Raw genomic sequence first — 14739 nt, forward strand, 5'->3', positions numbered from 1 at the left:
TGGGAAGCCAGGGCTGCTTGCCTCAGTTAATGAGGCCCTTCATGTGAGATCTCATGGCTGGCCAGAGAGGTTGGCAGGCTGGTGGTTCTGTGAGGAGCCAGTAATGAGGATGCAGAGCTGGGGCCGTGGAAGGGGAAGGCGTGATGTCCTCGTGCTAGGATTCACTAGGCTGCTGTGGTACATCACTGATGGCGGGAAGGGGAGAGCACCTAATAAAAGGTGGTGCTGGTGTTGCTGAGGGGGAAATGGAGGCTTGAGGAGACTTGCAGTTCAAAGGGGTGGCGTTTGTTGAGAATTCCAGGAAAGCAAGGATTTCATTTCTTGTGTAAACACCAGCAGCAGTTTCTTCTCTGACACAAATATGCACACACATACACACACTTTCAGTCACCCCAACACTCACCTTCTCTTTTTCTCCCACACACCTCCACACAACAGACTCCTCAGGCTCACTCACCTTATCTGCAGGGGGTTCTATCAGTCAGGGGAAGCTGACTGTTGTTACAAATGGCTCTAAAAGTGCAAAGGCTCAAACACAATAGAGTTTCATTTCTTGCTCCCTTAACAGTGCAGGGCAGGTAGACCAGCTTTGTCAGTCGACCTTTCTCCCGTGGAGACCTGGGCCCCCAGTGTCTACCACCTGCATGTTGTCACCTTCATGGTCGAGGCCGGTCACCACACCAGGGTCAGCCAGCAGAAGGGAAGAGTTGTGGGGAGGCACACTGCTCTGAAGAAGGCCCGGCCCAGAAGGGCACACGCCATACCACTGCGTTCCATCTGCCAGAACTTACCACCTGGACACACCTAACTGCAAGGGGAGGCTGGGGTGTGTAGTCCAGACATGAGGCCAGGAAGGAAAGAGAGCAGATTTTTGTAGTCACTCACAGGCTTTGCTGCGAGGCCAAGGTGGAGTGATTACCTGCCCCTTGGAGACCCTTAGAATCCCTCCCATTCCTATTCCAACGCCCCAAATGCCTTTAATGTGTGGCAAACCCTTGGGAGAGGTCACTCGGGGAGTCACCTAGAAGTGTTATGGGCCATGTGGGGACCTCTGGGGGGTGGGGGGAGAGGTTCTAGGTGATAAGAGGGGCAGAGCAGTACCTAATTTTGCCAGAAGAAAAACCGCATACATTGAAACATTTACACTCCAACCCCCTTCTCGCACCACGCATATACTCATAAATACACACAACATCCAGCTCTAAGTACTTCTTAGACACACGGACATACCCCACGCACATTGTTTCACACATGTGCTCACACTCTCACCTACACATTTGCACTTACACACCCCAAACACATATCTATAGTCATATCTATATGAAGGTCTTTGAGGTTGTCCATAGGGTTACCTTCAAGGATATAGAAAATTGCCTTTCCAGAAAGATCTCAACACCAGTCACAGCCTTTGAAAGTTCATCATTAGCCAGCCCTTAGATTTAAACAAGAATCCCTTACATTTGTATAGGCCTCAACATTTCACCAAGCACTCTTTCATTTACTGCTCAATCATAGGGTAAATGTTTACTCAGCAATGACTCTAGGCCAGATATCCTGACTGGCAGTGGAGATACAAAGATGAATAAGACACAGCCCCTGTCCTCAAGGGAAACACGAATAAACATGAAACTACTACGTGAGAGGCACTCAAACAAGGGAATGAAGGAGAGCAGTGGGAGGAGAATTCCCTGTGGGGTCAGAGATGATATTTGAGCCAGCCTTTAAAGGATGAGGTCAGTGGGTGGAGAATGAGGGAAGACGTTTCCAGAAGAGGGGACTCTGTAAGCAAAGGGGACAAGGTGGCCTCCTTGGGAAGTGAGGAGTGATTCAGGAAGACTGGCAAAGCGCTTCCTAAAACAGGAGTTCCACCAGTTAAGACCAAGATGTGCTGCTGCTGACATGAAGTAATGACAGCCTTTTCCAAAGTGCAAAGAAAAGATATAGAATATTCTTGTCAAATTAAAGGTATCTCCTTGTATCAGTTAGGATTCAGTAGAAAATACATAAATATCAATATATATCAGTATCCTTTCAAAAGAGGATGTTGAGGGCAGGGATTTGTTTATACAGGTGGTAGGATTGCTGAGTGGTCAACCAGGGGACAGTGAGCTTCTAGAGATTAGCAAAAGCAGGAAGCCACTGTCATCCACTTCCCCATCCATTACCCCCTACTTCCCCATCCCCGCCCAGGGCTGGAGGAACCAGGGCGGGGGTGTTGTGGCCAGAGCTTAAGATCCAGGGCTATCTGGGGGGAGGCAGAACTCCAGTGAGGTCTGCTCTGTGGGAGCTAGAATCATAGGGGAGACCCAGCTTCTGACAGGGAGACCCTCCTTGAAGCAGAAAAGGAGAAAGGTACCAGGCTTCTCCCCATCTCCCACTCCCTAGACTTCCTCCACATTGGCCAGCTCCGCCTGGAAGCTCGAGGGCAAAGGAGCCTGGGAAATGTAGTTCCCTGCCACATAGAGCAGGGCAGGAGAAAGGTGGAAAACAGAAGTGAGAGCAAACAGTGAAATAACTGGTGCACTGCTATGATTTCTTCTTAAACCTCTGGTATCAGCTGTAGATTGCGATGTTAAACTGAATGAGCAAATGCCAAAAGAATATTAACGGGGAAAAAAAAGCAACTCAGAAGCAGCCACTTATGCTTGTTTTGTTTTTCCTGGGCATGTGCTTGGGGTTGCAGTTTTAAATTGTGTTTTGGAGCATGTGAGCTTAATTAAATTTAACACTGTGGAGCCACTTAAAATAGCAATTTGTGCTTTCTGCTAACAGAGTTGCCACTAGTTTATTTGATGGAAAGAAATGTATCAGGCTTTCAGAATGTCTTTCACAAAGAAGGCTATGACCTGATGATTGTACCAGACATCACCTTTTGCGTCTCCCCACCCCACTCTGTAGCCTGGAAGACTGACCAGTGGATGCCAGAAGCCTGGGCTTTTGGTTGGGTTCAGCCTCCGGGACAAGTGGTAGGAGATCAGCGGGAGGAAGTGCGGTGAGGGTATTTGCCTGGTCCCCACCCTATGGGGTCACCCCTGGCTGCCTGGGTTTGACCTTCTTCTCTGGACCAGTGTTTCTCACTGAGGTATGGGAGAGGGGGACAGATTTTGTCCCCCAGGAGATATTTGGGAATGTGTGGAGACATTTTTAATTGTCACAACTTGGGGGAGGAGGGGATTCGATGGCACCTAGTGGGTGGAAGCCAAAAAGGATGCTGCAAAACATCCTACAATGCAAGGACAGCCTCGACAACAAAGAATTACCCTGCCCAAAATGTCACCGGTGCCGAGGGTGAGAAGCTCTGCTCAGGACCAGTGCTGAAGCTATTCATGGTGTATGGCCAGTGGCATTTCCCCCAATTCACTGCAGATCCATGATCCTGTAAAACAGAACACAAATAAATTATCAGATAACATAACCATGCCCTTGGACCTCACAACCACTGACGATTTGCTGTAACACTTTCTTAATGCCTGCTATCAATCTTTGTACTCTCTCATCATGAACCAGGATCAAACAGCTCATGGGTCTGCACTGATCTGCGAACCATGTCTGAGTAACACTGATCTAGATGATTCTTTCCCCTTCCTGGATTCGATAACCTCCCCTGGTACCCTCGGGCCTAGGTGTGGTAACAGCTGGGCTGCTGGTAGCCTTAGGTTTTTGCACTTTCCCTTGTGGTCCCCTAATCTCCATCCACCTCTTTGTAGTTAGTTCCTTTATAAATAAAGTCTTCAGGTGCCTTTTGTCCTGAAGGAACCCTGATTCTGAGGTTTTACTGTACCTGGGCAAGTTTTTAAGAATGTGGGCAAATTTAGAGGGTGTGTCGGTGGGAAGACCAGAATGTGATGAGACAGCTGGTCTGGGGCTCTGTGAAGACGGCATTTGAGAGCCCTGGGGAGGAGCTTGGGCTGCCTGACATAGGTTAGTGTCAGCCCTCGAAGGCTGTTTCAGTGGGTACAGGGCATGGCCAGCACCGTGTTCTGGATGGAGCACTCTGGAGATGGTGGCGCTGAGAATGGCCTTTTAAGGGAGCAAAACCAGAGGCCGAGCACCTGTTTGGAGGCTGTCGCATTCATCCAGACGAGGAATGGGAAGGCCTAAGCAAAAGCATGTGGGCAGAGGTGGAAGGGAGGGAGAAGTTTAGAAGGTGGACTCTACCAGCCAGAATGATGTGAAGGTGGCAGAAATGAAGGGGGACCTGGCCCACTCCAGTTCTAGCTTGGAGGATGGGTGGATATTTTGTTGTCCTCCCTCTCTCTACCTCAGAGGGTTGCTAAAGGACTAAGGCACTTAGAACAGAGCCTGGCACACAGGAAACCCAAGTCCTTGCTCCTACTGTCACTTTTCCAGGCACTTGTCACTGCGCTCGTCACTCCTGCCTCTCCAGTTAGCTCCACTACATCATTAGCTCCACTCTGTGGGGGGCCTTGGAGGACTCTCGTGTCCCCCATAGCACACAGGGCTTCTTGGGCCCTGCCTGGCAGCTGACCCAGCAGGCCAGGGATCCTGCTGGCGGAGTCGTGTGACTGGGGGTTCTGAGCACCGACCCAGGGAAGGGGGTGGCTGACCCAACTCTTAAATGCCATGAGGACAAGCAGCCCATGCCTGTCACATGGGATGGGACAAGCCCAGCCTGTGGCCCTGGAAGGGTAGTGTTCAAGTCCCAACCATCCCTTCCTAGCCATCCCAGCTGTGTGGTCTCAGGCACATCGCTCAGCCCGCCTGAGTCTCAGCCATTCCTCCTCCAGAATAGGAGCACTGATGTCTATCCTCATGATGTCCAGATGAAAGTGTGGCTGTGAATTCCCCGACCAAAGGGCTGGCCCGCAGGTTAGCCGGATCCGCCCCCACCTCCCCCACTTGGGCCTCTTCTGCCCCACTTCTGGCCATGCACTGGTTTCCTCCTGCATGGCTCCTCCAGCAGCAGAGTGGCCTGGGAGGGTCTGCAGGGACGCAGCAGCCGCTGGGGCTGCCCACTGACAGGACATCAATATCTGCCTGTCAGCTCCAATCCTCAGTGTGGATTTCCCGGGTGGAAGTTTTCAGGCTCCAGTATTTCATATTTGAGATCTCAATTAAGCTGCCTGGTTCCAGGTATGAGGGATTGACAGAGCTGATAGAACCCTTTTGTTCTGGAGTGGCAGGGAACAGGAGAACGGGTTGCTATTTGGGAGTGGGGGGCTACCAGCAAGGCTGCAGAGAGGGATGTGGTACTTTCAGGCCTAGATGAGCGTTTCTGCAGAAGCATTTATGGGGGTGACACAAGCAGAAGGCAGATACCTCGACAAGGGCCTTAGAGATCAGGGTTTGCTTCCAGGTTTTCTGAAGTTCCCCAGGACAAAGAGGCCCAAGCTGCAGGGTGAGGAGATGACTGTCCCATCAGGCAGAGGAACCAGTCAAGGCCTTGCCCAGCCAGAGAAACTTTCCCCAGATTTCTTTGACTGAGCCTGGTCTGCTATGATGAAGGGATCAGGGATCATCTCTTCCCTCTGGAATGCAGAATTTCCCATGTCCTTAAAATTGAACTGCCTTCTCCACTTCCAGGCAGCATGCTTGCTTAGCAAGCCCCTGCCACCCTTCCCATGCCCCAGCCTGCAGCACAAATATTTTTAGGAAGCCCCTTGGAGGTGGTTCCTCAGGGCAGGATCCTGTCTCTGACTCAGCAGATCCTGGCCCTGAGAAGGGGCTCAGCAAATGCTGCTACTGATCCCAATGAATGGCAGGGGACAGGACAAGGGAAGGATGGTGCCTCAGGGGCAGGCTGGAGTCGGGGCCACGCCCGGCTTGACTCCACCTGCCCCTCCCCCCCCACTTCCCAGCCAACTGAGAGGACATTTGCCGCAGACATGGCGGGAGGGGGGACGTCCCTTTGTTTAATCTCTGCTGGTTCACGCCTTTAACCTCTCTGCCTCTCTGTGTCTCTCCCTCTGCTTCTCCCTGTGTCTCCTGTCGCTCATCTCTGCTTGAGTCCTTCCCTTTTCTTCTCTCTACCTCTACCTCTAATCAACTCCCCTTGGCCCTATTTTTAATTATCCCCTTTCTCCTGGCCTTTATCTTCATACTCATTACCTCTCTACTTCCACATCCTGTGTGTCATTTTTCTGCACCTGATCTCCGCGTACCATGAATCTTCTCTGCCCGTCTGCCACTTCCACCCCTGAATCCTTCTCTCTCATTCCACTTTCACCCCAACCTGCTGCTCTTTTCTCTGACTTGTTCTTTCTCTTCTCACATCTCTTTCTGACTCTCATGATTTCCTGTGCCCTGCTCCTACCACTTCCTCTCCCCCTCTCTCTCCGCCTCTCTGTCTCTCCATCTCTCCCCTTTGTGTGTCTTCACTTCTCTGTCACTCTTTCTTTGGCTCTGTCCCTATCTCTTACTGTGTCCCGGTGTCTGTCTGTCCATCTCTCTCCCCCTCCACGGCTCTGTGACTCTCCTCTTTACCGTCTGTCACTCTGTGTCTTCATCCCTCTCTGTCTGCCCCCATCACCCTGCCTCTCCCACCCCACACTCCCTCACCCTGTGTCTCTGCCCCTATCCCCCCAGGATGATCCCAGCCTCCAGCAGGGCCTTTGTGGTCAACAACCTGGTGTCAGGGACTGGCTACGACCTGTGCGTGCTGGCCATGTGGGACGACACGGCCACGACACTCACGGCCACCAACATCGTGGGCTGCACCCAGTTCTTCACCAAGGCGGACTACCCTCAGTGCCAGTCTATGCACAGCCAGATCCTGGGCGGCACCATGATCCTGGTCATCGGGGGCATCATCGTGGCGACGCTGCTGGTCTTCATCGTCATCCTCATGGTGCGCTACAAGGTCTGCAACCAGGAGACCCCCACCAAGATGGCGGCCGCCGCTGTCAGCAACGTGTACTCCCAGACCAACGGGGCCCAGCCGCCGGCCCCGGGCAGCGTGCCCGCTGGGGGCCCCCCGCAGGGGCCGCCCAAGGTGGTGGTGCGGAACGAGCTCGCGGAGTTCAGCGCCAGCCTGGCCCGAGCCAGTGACTCCTCCTCCTCCAGCTCCCTGGGCAGCGGGGACGCGGCGGGGCTGGGGCGCGCCCCCTGGAGGCTCCCACCCCCTGCCCCCCGCCCCAAGCCCAACCTGGACCGCCTGATGGGGGCCTTTGCCTCCCTGGACCTCAAGAGCCAGAGAAAGGAGGAGCTGCTGGACTCCAGGACTCCAGCCGGGAGTGGGTCCGGGACGTCAGCCAGGGGCTGCCACTCGGACCGGGAGCCCCTGCTGGGGCCCCCCGCGGCCCGGGCCCGGAGTCTGCTCCCCTTGCCCCTGGAGGGCAAGACCAAACGCAGCCACTCCTTCGACATGGGGGACTTCGCAGCTGCGGCGGTGGGAGAGGTGGCCGCGGGTGGCTACAGCCCCCCTCGCAGAGTCTCCAACATCTGGACAAAGCGCAGCCTCTCTGTTAATGGCATGCTCTTGCCTTTTGAGGAGAGTGACCTGGTGGGGGCGCGGGGGACTTTGGGCAGCTCTGAGTGGGTGATGGAGAGCACGGTGTAGGCTTGGGGAGGGGGCGAAGGCATCCTCCCTCCCACCCTTTCAGGGTGAAAAAAGGGGAAAGAATCTTTACTGGCAAGGATTTGTGGAGTTTCCATGGCGATGTTTACATCCAGGGACAGCTTCGTCTCCCTGTCAACAGCCTTTTCTCCCCGTCCCCACCCCACCCCACCGCATCACCCGCCCGGGCCCCGCCCCCACCACCCAGCCAGGGTGTGCTCAGGGAAAATGGACTCGCTAAAATGTGGGACTGAGCCCTGAGTGTTTGGAAAGGCCAAACTCTCGCCTTTCTAATCACAAATGTAGCGTATAAGCAAGTGGCTTTGGATTGCTTATGGTTCCAGTGTTGTTTTGTTTCTTAATTATTTTTTTCTTTTCCATTTCCCAGACTCTGCTTTTTCATTCACATGGATACTTGAGAGTTTACTTTACATAGGAAAGTGTATTTCCAGCAGTCCCGGTAGTGGATGAGTATTGTCGGTTGATGGGAGAAAAGAGTGATTCCAGTTCCACACTAGTTTGGGGGAAGACGTGGGAGTCCCCCGCCCAGGCCCCTGATGATTCCCAAACCACCACCACCCCCACCCGGGAAGGGTGAGGAACCCTCCTGATCTCTGGCCCAGTTTCCTTTGCTTCTGCAACTTAACACCCCACACCCAACATCTCATCTCCAAGCAGAATACTGGATGATGCCCAGGACTTCTTATGTGTGGTGGATGGGAGAAGGGCTTGAGAGCCTGTAGGGCATGAGAGATCTTAACTTTCAGGGGGTGATTTGGGATGCTTGCCTCTTTTTCCAGAAAGTTGGGACGGAAAGTCTCCATGAGCCATGAAGACTTCTCTGAAGGAAAGCAGTGTGGTATGGCAGAAGGAGCACTGAACTTTGAGTCCAAAACTCTTAAGTTTGGGCTTCAGAGCTACCACCAAACAACCAGCTGAATATTTTGGGCAAGACCCTTTTCTCTCTTTGGACCTGTTTCCTAATTTGCAAAATACTGGGGTTATACTAGAAGGTTTCCAATTCCCTTCCAATTCTAAGGACCAATAACTTTTCCTGATTCTAAATATCATGGTTTCCAGCTCAGCAGTAGCAGTGGCACAAGCTGGGAGAGCGTTCCCTACCCTAAGCCTCTTGGTGTACACAAGGGGAGGATTCTAGAGGCTTTTAAGGGCAAAAGCTGAATCTTTTTTAGAATCATAGGGTTTGGAAACTTGGGGAGGTGTTTGTGATCATCTTATCCTTAACCCCTTCCTCCCTCCCCCCACTGAAAGAAAGCACAAGGGACTTGCCCAAGGTCATATGGTGAGTTAGTGACCAAGTGAGGGCAGGAACTGAGGCCACCTGCCTCCTAGGGGTGGCGTTGGGGATCTGTCATCCTCTCTTCACCCTGGTTGGGGCAGTTCTGTGTCCAAAGTCTGTCCCTTGTTCCTTCCTGAAGGAGGGCTTGGGGTAGGACATGGGGGATGCCTCCTCTTGATTCCCTGAAGGAGGGTTCTCATCCATGGAAGAGACAGGATGGGAATGGGAGGGGTACATGGGCTCCTTTCCATCCAGAAATTAACCCCCACATTCCCAGACAACGATAAGAGAAGGGGCAGAGGAGATATGGCCAGGGAGAAAGTATTTTAGATGAATTTAAGTGACCTTGCCCCCTGTGTCTCTGTCTTTCCTGGTCTCCCCATCTCTCCTCATCGCCCTGACTCATTCTTTCCTCTCTCCAACCTCCTCCATTGACCTCTACCCTCTCTCTCTTGTTCTTCTCCCTCTTTCTTCCACTTGCCAACCATACACGGGTAACAGAGCATATACATGAGTCCATTTCAGGCTTAAAAGTTCTGAAGGCTCAACTCGGGAACTGAGCTGTTGGTCCCCAGTGCCCGCTGGAACAGGCAAGGAGAGGGGCGGGAACTCTCTATGCAGGACTGCCTTGTGGCTCCAGCCCGGGAGCCTCCAAATCCAATACTTTCATCGTTCTTCACCCTCCTGCCTCCCTTCCCTGCTCCTTTTCTCTCCACTTTCCCTCCATTTTTCTGTCTCTTTTCTTCTTCGACTTCCTGTGACTCTCTGCCCTCCTCCAGCCCTTTCTGGCCCTGAAAAGGTCATTAACAGATCAGGCCAGGCTCTTACTGAGACCATAGTTAATTTTACAGGCCTCCTCCAGTCATAGTGGCACCAACAGAATTGGGCGACTTGAAAAGAAATCTCTCCCACCCTCCCTCTTCTCCCTTCCCCTTTTTTCCTTCCTCTCATTTCTCTGCATCTTTCCCATTCATCCCTTCAAAATGTAGCCATTGAGGAAGTGGCCTCAAACACCACCTTTCTGTTTGCCTTTTGGTGCTGACACCCAGAGGCAAAGTGATGGACAGTGGAAGGGGAAGAACCAGCTTCCCATCTATTCTCATCAGAGGCTCTGAGCTCTGTCGCGACATGGATATGTACTTGCTCTTGTGTTTGTCATGTTTCTGACTTAGAGTATTGGAAAACAACATCCCTGTGGTCAGATTATAAATGCCAGTCTTCTTTGCTAAAAAAAATAAGTGTACAGTAAAATGTACAGTTTAAAAACAACCAACCATCCTTCTTGGGAGGGAGGAAAAAAAGAACCTTTTCGTGTCTGTGAATGTCTGCTGTTCATTTCTCTGGAAACTCTGGGGTTGGTTTTCTAAAGATGGCTTTGACGTGGCGTTTTCTCTTGCACCTGTATTTGTCACTGCCTGGTAGGAGCCCGCTTCCTGCCAAGTTCATGCATCAGGTGGGGGAGCATTCTGCAATAAGAGAGGATGGGGCTCGTCCTCCCAAAGTAAAGACCACTAGAGGAATCTGGAATGAAGCTCCAGGCTGAGAAGGGATTATCCTTGGCTGTCCCCCTCACATCTTGAGTCTCTGCCATACCAGCTCTACCTACTTTTTCCCGGACTGAGGCCACCACCACACCTAGCCACTAGGGGCACATGGATATCTTCTACCCATTTTGGTTTAGTCCTGATTAGACTTTTCAGAAGGGTCTTTTACTGGAAAACTGTGGGAGGACAAAGCCAAACCCAAAACCAAGGTATATAGATAGATGGGCTTCTAGAACACAGCTTCTCAGTCCTATTTTTCTCTAACGTCTACATTAGGCCTGTCCAATAGGATAAAAATGTGAGCCACATTGTGATTTTAAATTTTCTAGTAGCCAAATTAAAAGAAGTATGAAGAAACAGGTGAAATTAAAATATATGTTGTTTAACCCAAAATATCCAAAATATTATTACTTCAAAATGTACTCACTATAAAAATAATTAGGAAGATATTTTACCTTCCATATATATATTTAAAGCTTCAAAATCTGGTGTGTATTTTACACTTAAGGCACATCTCAATTCAAACTAGCCGCCCAGAAAGGGCTTGACAGCTGCCTGGGGCTACTATTGAGCACCATATTGAACAGTGTGGCTCTAGACAGATGATTGATTTGCAAGCACATCTTTTGAAAGGGGAAGGAAACTAACACTGAGCACCTACAGTTTCCAGGTACTGTGTTCAGTGCATTTCTCACTGAATCCTCACTACAGCTTCTCAAGGAAGATATTATTGTGCCTATTTTACAAATGAAGGGACTGAGACCCAGGGGGTTGAATAAGTAGCCAAAGGTTGCAATGAGTCTGGCCGCCAAGCCTTGGTTCTTTCTGTGACATCTCACTGCCTCCTCTATCTTCTCATCATCTCTTCAACCCATTATAGATTGTATTTTACACCAAAATGCTCAAACTTATAGCCTACTAGGGAAAGCCCTTGGTTTGGCCTCAAGGTCTGGTGGAATCCTTAATGTTGACCCCTTGGTTAAGCGGTTTCTTCTGATCTTACACCAGTCCTTCTTGGCTTGTAACACATTCCCTCCCAGGCTTCAGACTGCCCTAAGCTTCTCCCCGCCTTGTGACCTTTAGGAGGTCCCTTGCTTAATGAACCTCCCATCTCCCTCTCCACCTGGACCCCATCTCTCTCCTGACCCCTTTGCTTTGAGAGCTGGAAACTTCTTCCCCTTAAGACTTTTCTGCCTCACACCAGCACATTCCAGTGAACGAACCCACTTTCCTTCTTCTTCCTATTCCCAAACTCTCGTCCCATCAGCAGAGGAATTTGCCTACCCCAGGTCCTCTTTCCTGATAGAAGGAAACCTTCAGCCCTCTGATCATGTTGCAGAAGAAAGCTGATACACTGTGAGCCCAGCTGATGATTAAGTTTTCTGGTAAGCAGTTCAACCCCTTTTCCCAAGTTCCTGATAAAGATACATCCCTCAGTTTCTCTTCAAAGGGGATGTTTTCCATTTTCCTATCATTACAGTGTTGAAATCCCAAAAGAGCTTTGGCACACTTTTTTTCTTTTTTAAGAGATACAATTTCCAGCCAAGTAAAAGGAAGGTCACTGTCTCAGATTACCCCCTTCTGATGGAAAGTAGCTTTTCTCCCAAAGTCTGTGTGTATTGATTTTTAATAAGCAGAGCCTGGGTACTTAGTCTTCTGTTCTCAGTGTGCCTGTGGTGAAGGTCTCAGGGCTTTCAGCAAACTGCATGGGGCTTCCTCTCTTCTTGCAGTCATTGGGGTTTCTGCAAACTGCTGCTGGAGAAAGACATGCTTATTCAAAAGAAAAGACTGCTGGCAGGCAGCAGTCAAAATCTGAACACTCAATTTTAAATATCACACCTAAATTCCAAAGCCCAGCCATTCCATGTGATACAGTTGGCGGCAGGAAAAGTTTGTTGTGACAAAAAAAGGCTTCCCACAGGTAAATACCTGAGCTTTCCACCTTTGCATAAGAGAATCAGACCCACCCGGGTTGCTCTGCCAACATCTAAAAGGAGCACTGCCCCTTTCACAATTTTAAAATACCTATTTGTGTGTTCAGGCTTTAAAACAAAGATCTTAGGTTTCTCAGCTTCCATAATCCCAATTGAGGTCCTCCCCTCACAACCAGTCAATTTTTCTTTCCTAAGGTGCATGTGTTTCCCTTCCCTGCAGCCTCTAGCAGAGGGAAACTGGCATGCTTCCCCACAGACCAAAGAGTGGGGCTGCCCTTTACCTCCAAAGCCATCCCTACACCTCCACCACAGCCATCTAGGATCCTCTGACAGATCCAATGTTCTTGCCCCATGTCCTCATTTTGGACAACATTTAGCATCTTTTTCCTGCTCACTGACTCTGGGGAAATGAGCCTGGATTGTAGGCTCTTTCCTGGTCATTTTTCCATTCTAGTTGGGATAATTGATGTTCTGAGCCCTTTGGCCAGCAAACAGATGTGCTTCCGGCCCATCAGAGCCAGCATTCTCCCCTGCCATCTCGTGCTGGGGGCTCTCTGGGGGGTGGGGCAAGAGAGACCTCAGTATCTAGTTCTTTGCTGAGATGTCAATGGATCCTGCAGTTACCTTTCTGGTTCCTACTGATGAGGGAGTTCAGCTGGACCAGCTTCAGTGGGATCCCCAAACCCATCTGGTCTGCAGTCAGCCCACTGCCCAGCCTCCCACTTCCCCAGGCCCCTCCATCCAGGCTGCCATCTGGCTAGGAAATGGGGAACACACCCCCTCTTCCTTTGCCACCTCCTCTGTAGCATGTGTTCTTCAGTACTCCCTGGCACACCCAGCAGCAACTTCAGCATTTATATACTTCGCAGGGGTGAATTTTCTTTCCCTTGAATCCCCTATGCTGTATCTGAGGGGTCTCTCTCCTGTTCCCCCAACCCTCTGTTAGCTGATCTCCCTGACACTGTTCCCACTTTCTCAGAAAGTAAAACCTCAGAGCCCCACACCTCTCCCCTCCATCCCCGACTCTGCGTCCCCTGCTAACAGGCAGGTATCTTGCTCACCTTTTGAAGACGAATATTATTAAGAAGAAGGGATTTAAGCCCTCTGTTCCACCTGTCAGTCCGAAATATTTCCCTCCTGCGTTCCCCGTCATGTTCTTTCCATCAGTTCTTTGGGGATCTCTTGTGGACACAATTCCGCCTGTCCTCCGAGGATGGGCTGGTTGCCTTACCTACTCAGACTAAGTTATGGGGAATTTCTTATCCTTTCATTAGGTTGGCACAAGGTTGGCATTTTTCAAATGGATACTGAACAGCAAAATTAAATTGACAATCAGAGCTGACATTTATGGAGAGTTTCCTATGTACCATGCACTGTTCTAAGAGCTTTATGTAGAATATCTCATTTAGTCATCCAAATAACATGATGGAGTAGGTAGGTATTATTATTATCATCATCCCCACTGGGGAAGCTAAGGTAGAAAGGAGGTAAGTAACTTGCCCAAGGTCACAGAGTTAAGTGAGCAGTGGAGTTGGGTAAACACTCAATAAATGGATTTGCTCTGAAGTTACCTGCAGAGCTGCAGAGGCGATTAGAAATGCAGAGTAGTCTGGGTTACATGTCAAAGGCCTGAATTCTGACATGTGAGCCTTGACTTTTAGAAGACTGATTCTGGCAGAAAAAGTGAGGGAAGTAGAGAAATCAGTGCTGCACTCAGCATGCATTTGCAGACCTACTGTGTCTGTTACTGGGCCTGTTCCAGAGGAAAAAACAAACAAAAACGGTGGATCAGGGTGGGGGGTGGGGCACTGTACCTGCCCTTGAGGGCCTTACACATTTCCCTGAGGGATGGGGTCTTAGGCTGGTTTCTAGGTCTATGAGTTTATAAAGATGGGTGCGTTGTCACTCATTTCAAGATTAATTATTCCTCTGGGGAACCCACTCTCCAGGAAGGGATGGAAGGATGGATGGGCCAAGGGTCACATAGCCCAAGGTGGCACTTTGGGCTGGAAAAATTCAGTGGATTTTAAATTCCAAAGGGGTCTTGACTCATTTCACAGAGTTGGAAATGAAGACCTGGGATGGGGAAGTGACTGGCTTTGTGTCAAAGGCAGCCCAGTTAGGCCTGGAAATCTGTACCTGGACAATCAGGGACTGAGGAGGCAGCTCTAGCCATCCCAGGAGCTTCTGAATGGGGAGGGGTAAAAAGCAGGCCTGGGAAAAGGGTGGTTGCAGAGAACTGGAGGGTCCTGAGTAATCCAAAGCAAGTGTAGCTGCTCCCACGGTTGAGGGGCTGTTTAGAGGGAGGAGCTGATGGGAACCTGTTTCCTAGTCTCAATTTACTTTTTGGTAATGTCAGTGGTAAGTATTGGCTTCAGAAAGTCCACCTGTGGAATATTATGTAGTTATATAGATCACACATAAGATTGGAAAAGGCAGAATGAT

The 14739-nt window shown here is 50.4% G+C and overlaps 1 protein-coding gene across 1 annotated transcript in view; it reads left to right on the forward strand.

Annotated features, from left to right (window-relative positions):
* Positions 1 to 7875, forward strand: part of LRFN2 (leucine rich repeat and fibronectin type III domain containing 2) — a 183194-nt gene extending 175319 nt beyond the window's left edge. The window contains exon 3 of the mRNA XM_037843731.1: positions 6547 to 7875. Within this exon, the coding sequence (XP_037699659.1) occupies positions 6547 to 7519 (973 nt within the window). The 3' untranslated portion in view covers positions 7520 to 7875. The remainder of the gene's footprint in view (positions 1 to 6546) is intronic.
* Positions 7876 to 14739: the final 6864 nt, after the last annotated feature.

Source organism: Choloepus didactylus, chromosome 7 (assembly GCF_015220235.1).
Source record: "Choloepus didactylus isolate mChoDid1 chromosome 7, mChoDid1.pri, whole genome shotgun sequence".
Lineage (NCBI taxonomy): Eukaryota > Metazoa > Chordata > Mammalia > Pilosa > Megalonychidae > Choloepus > Choloepus didactylus.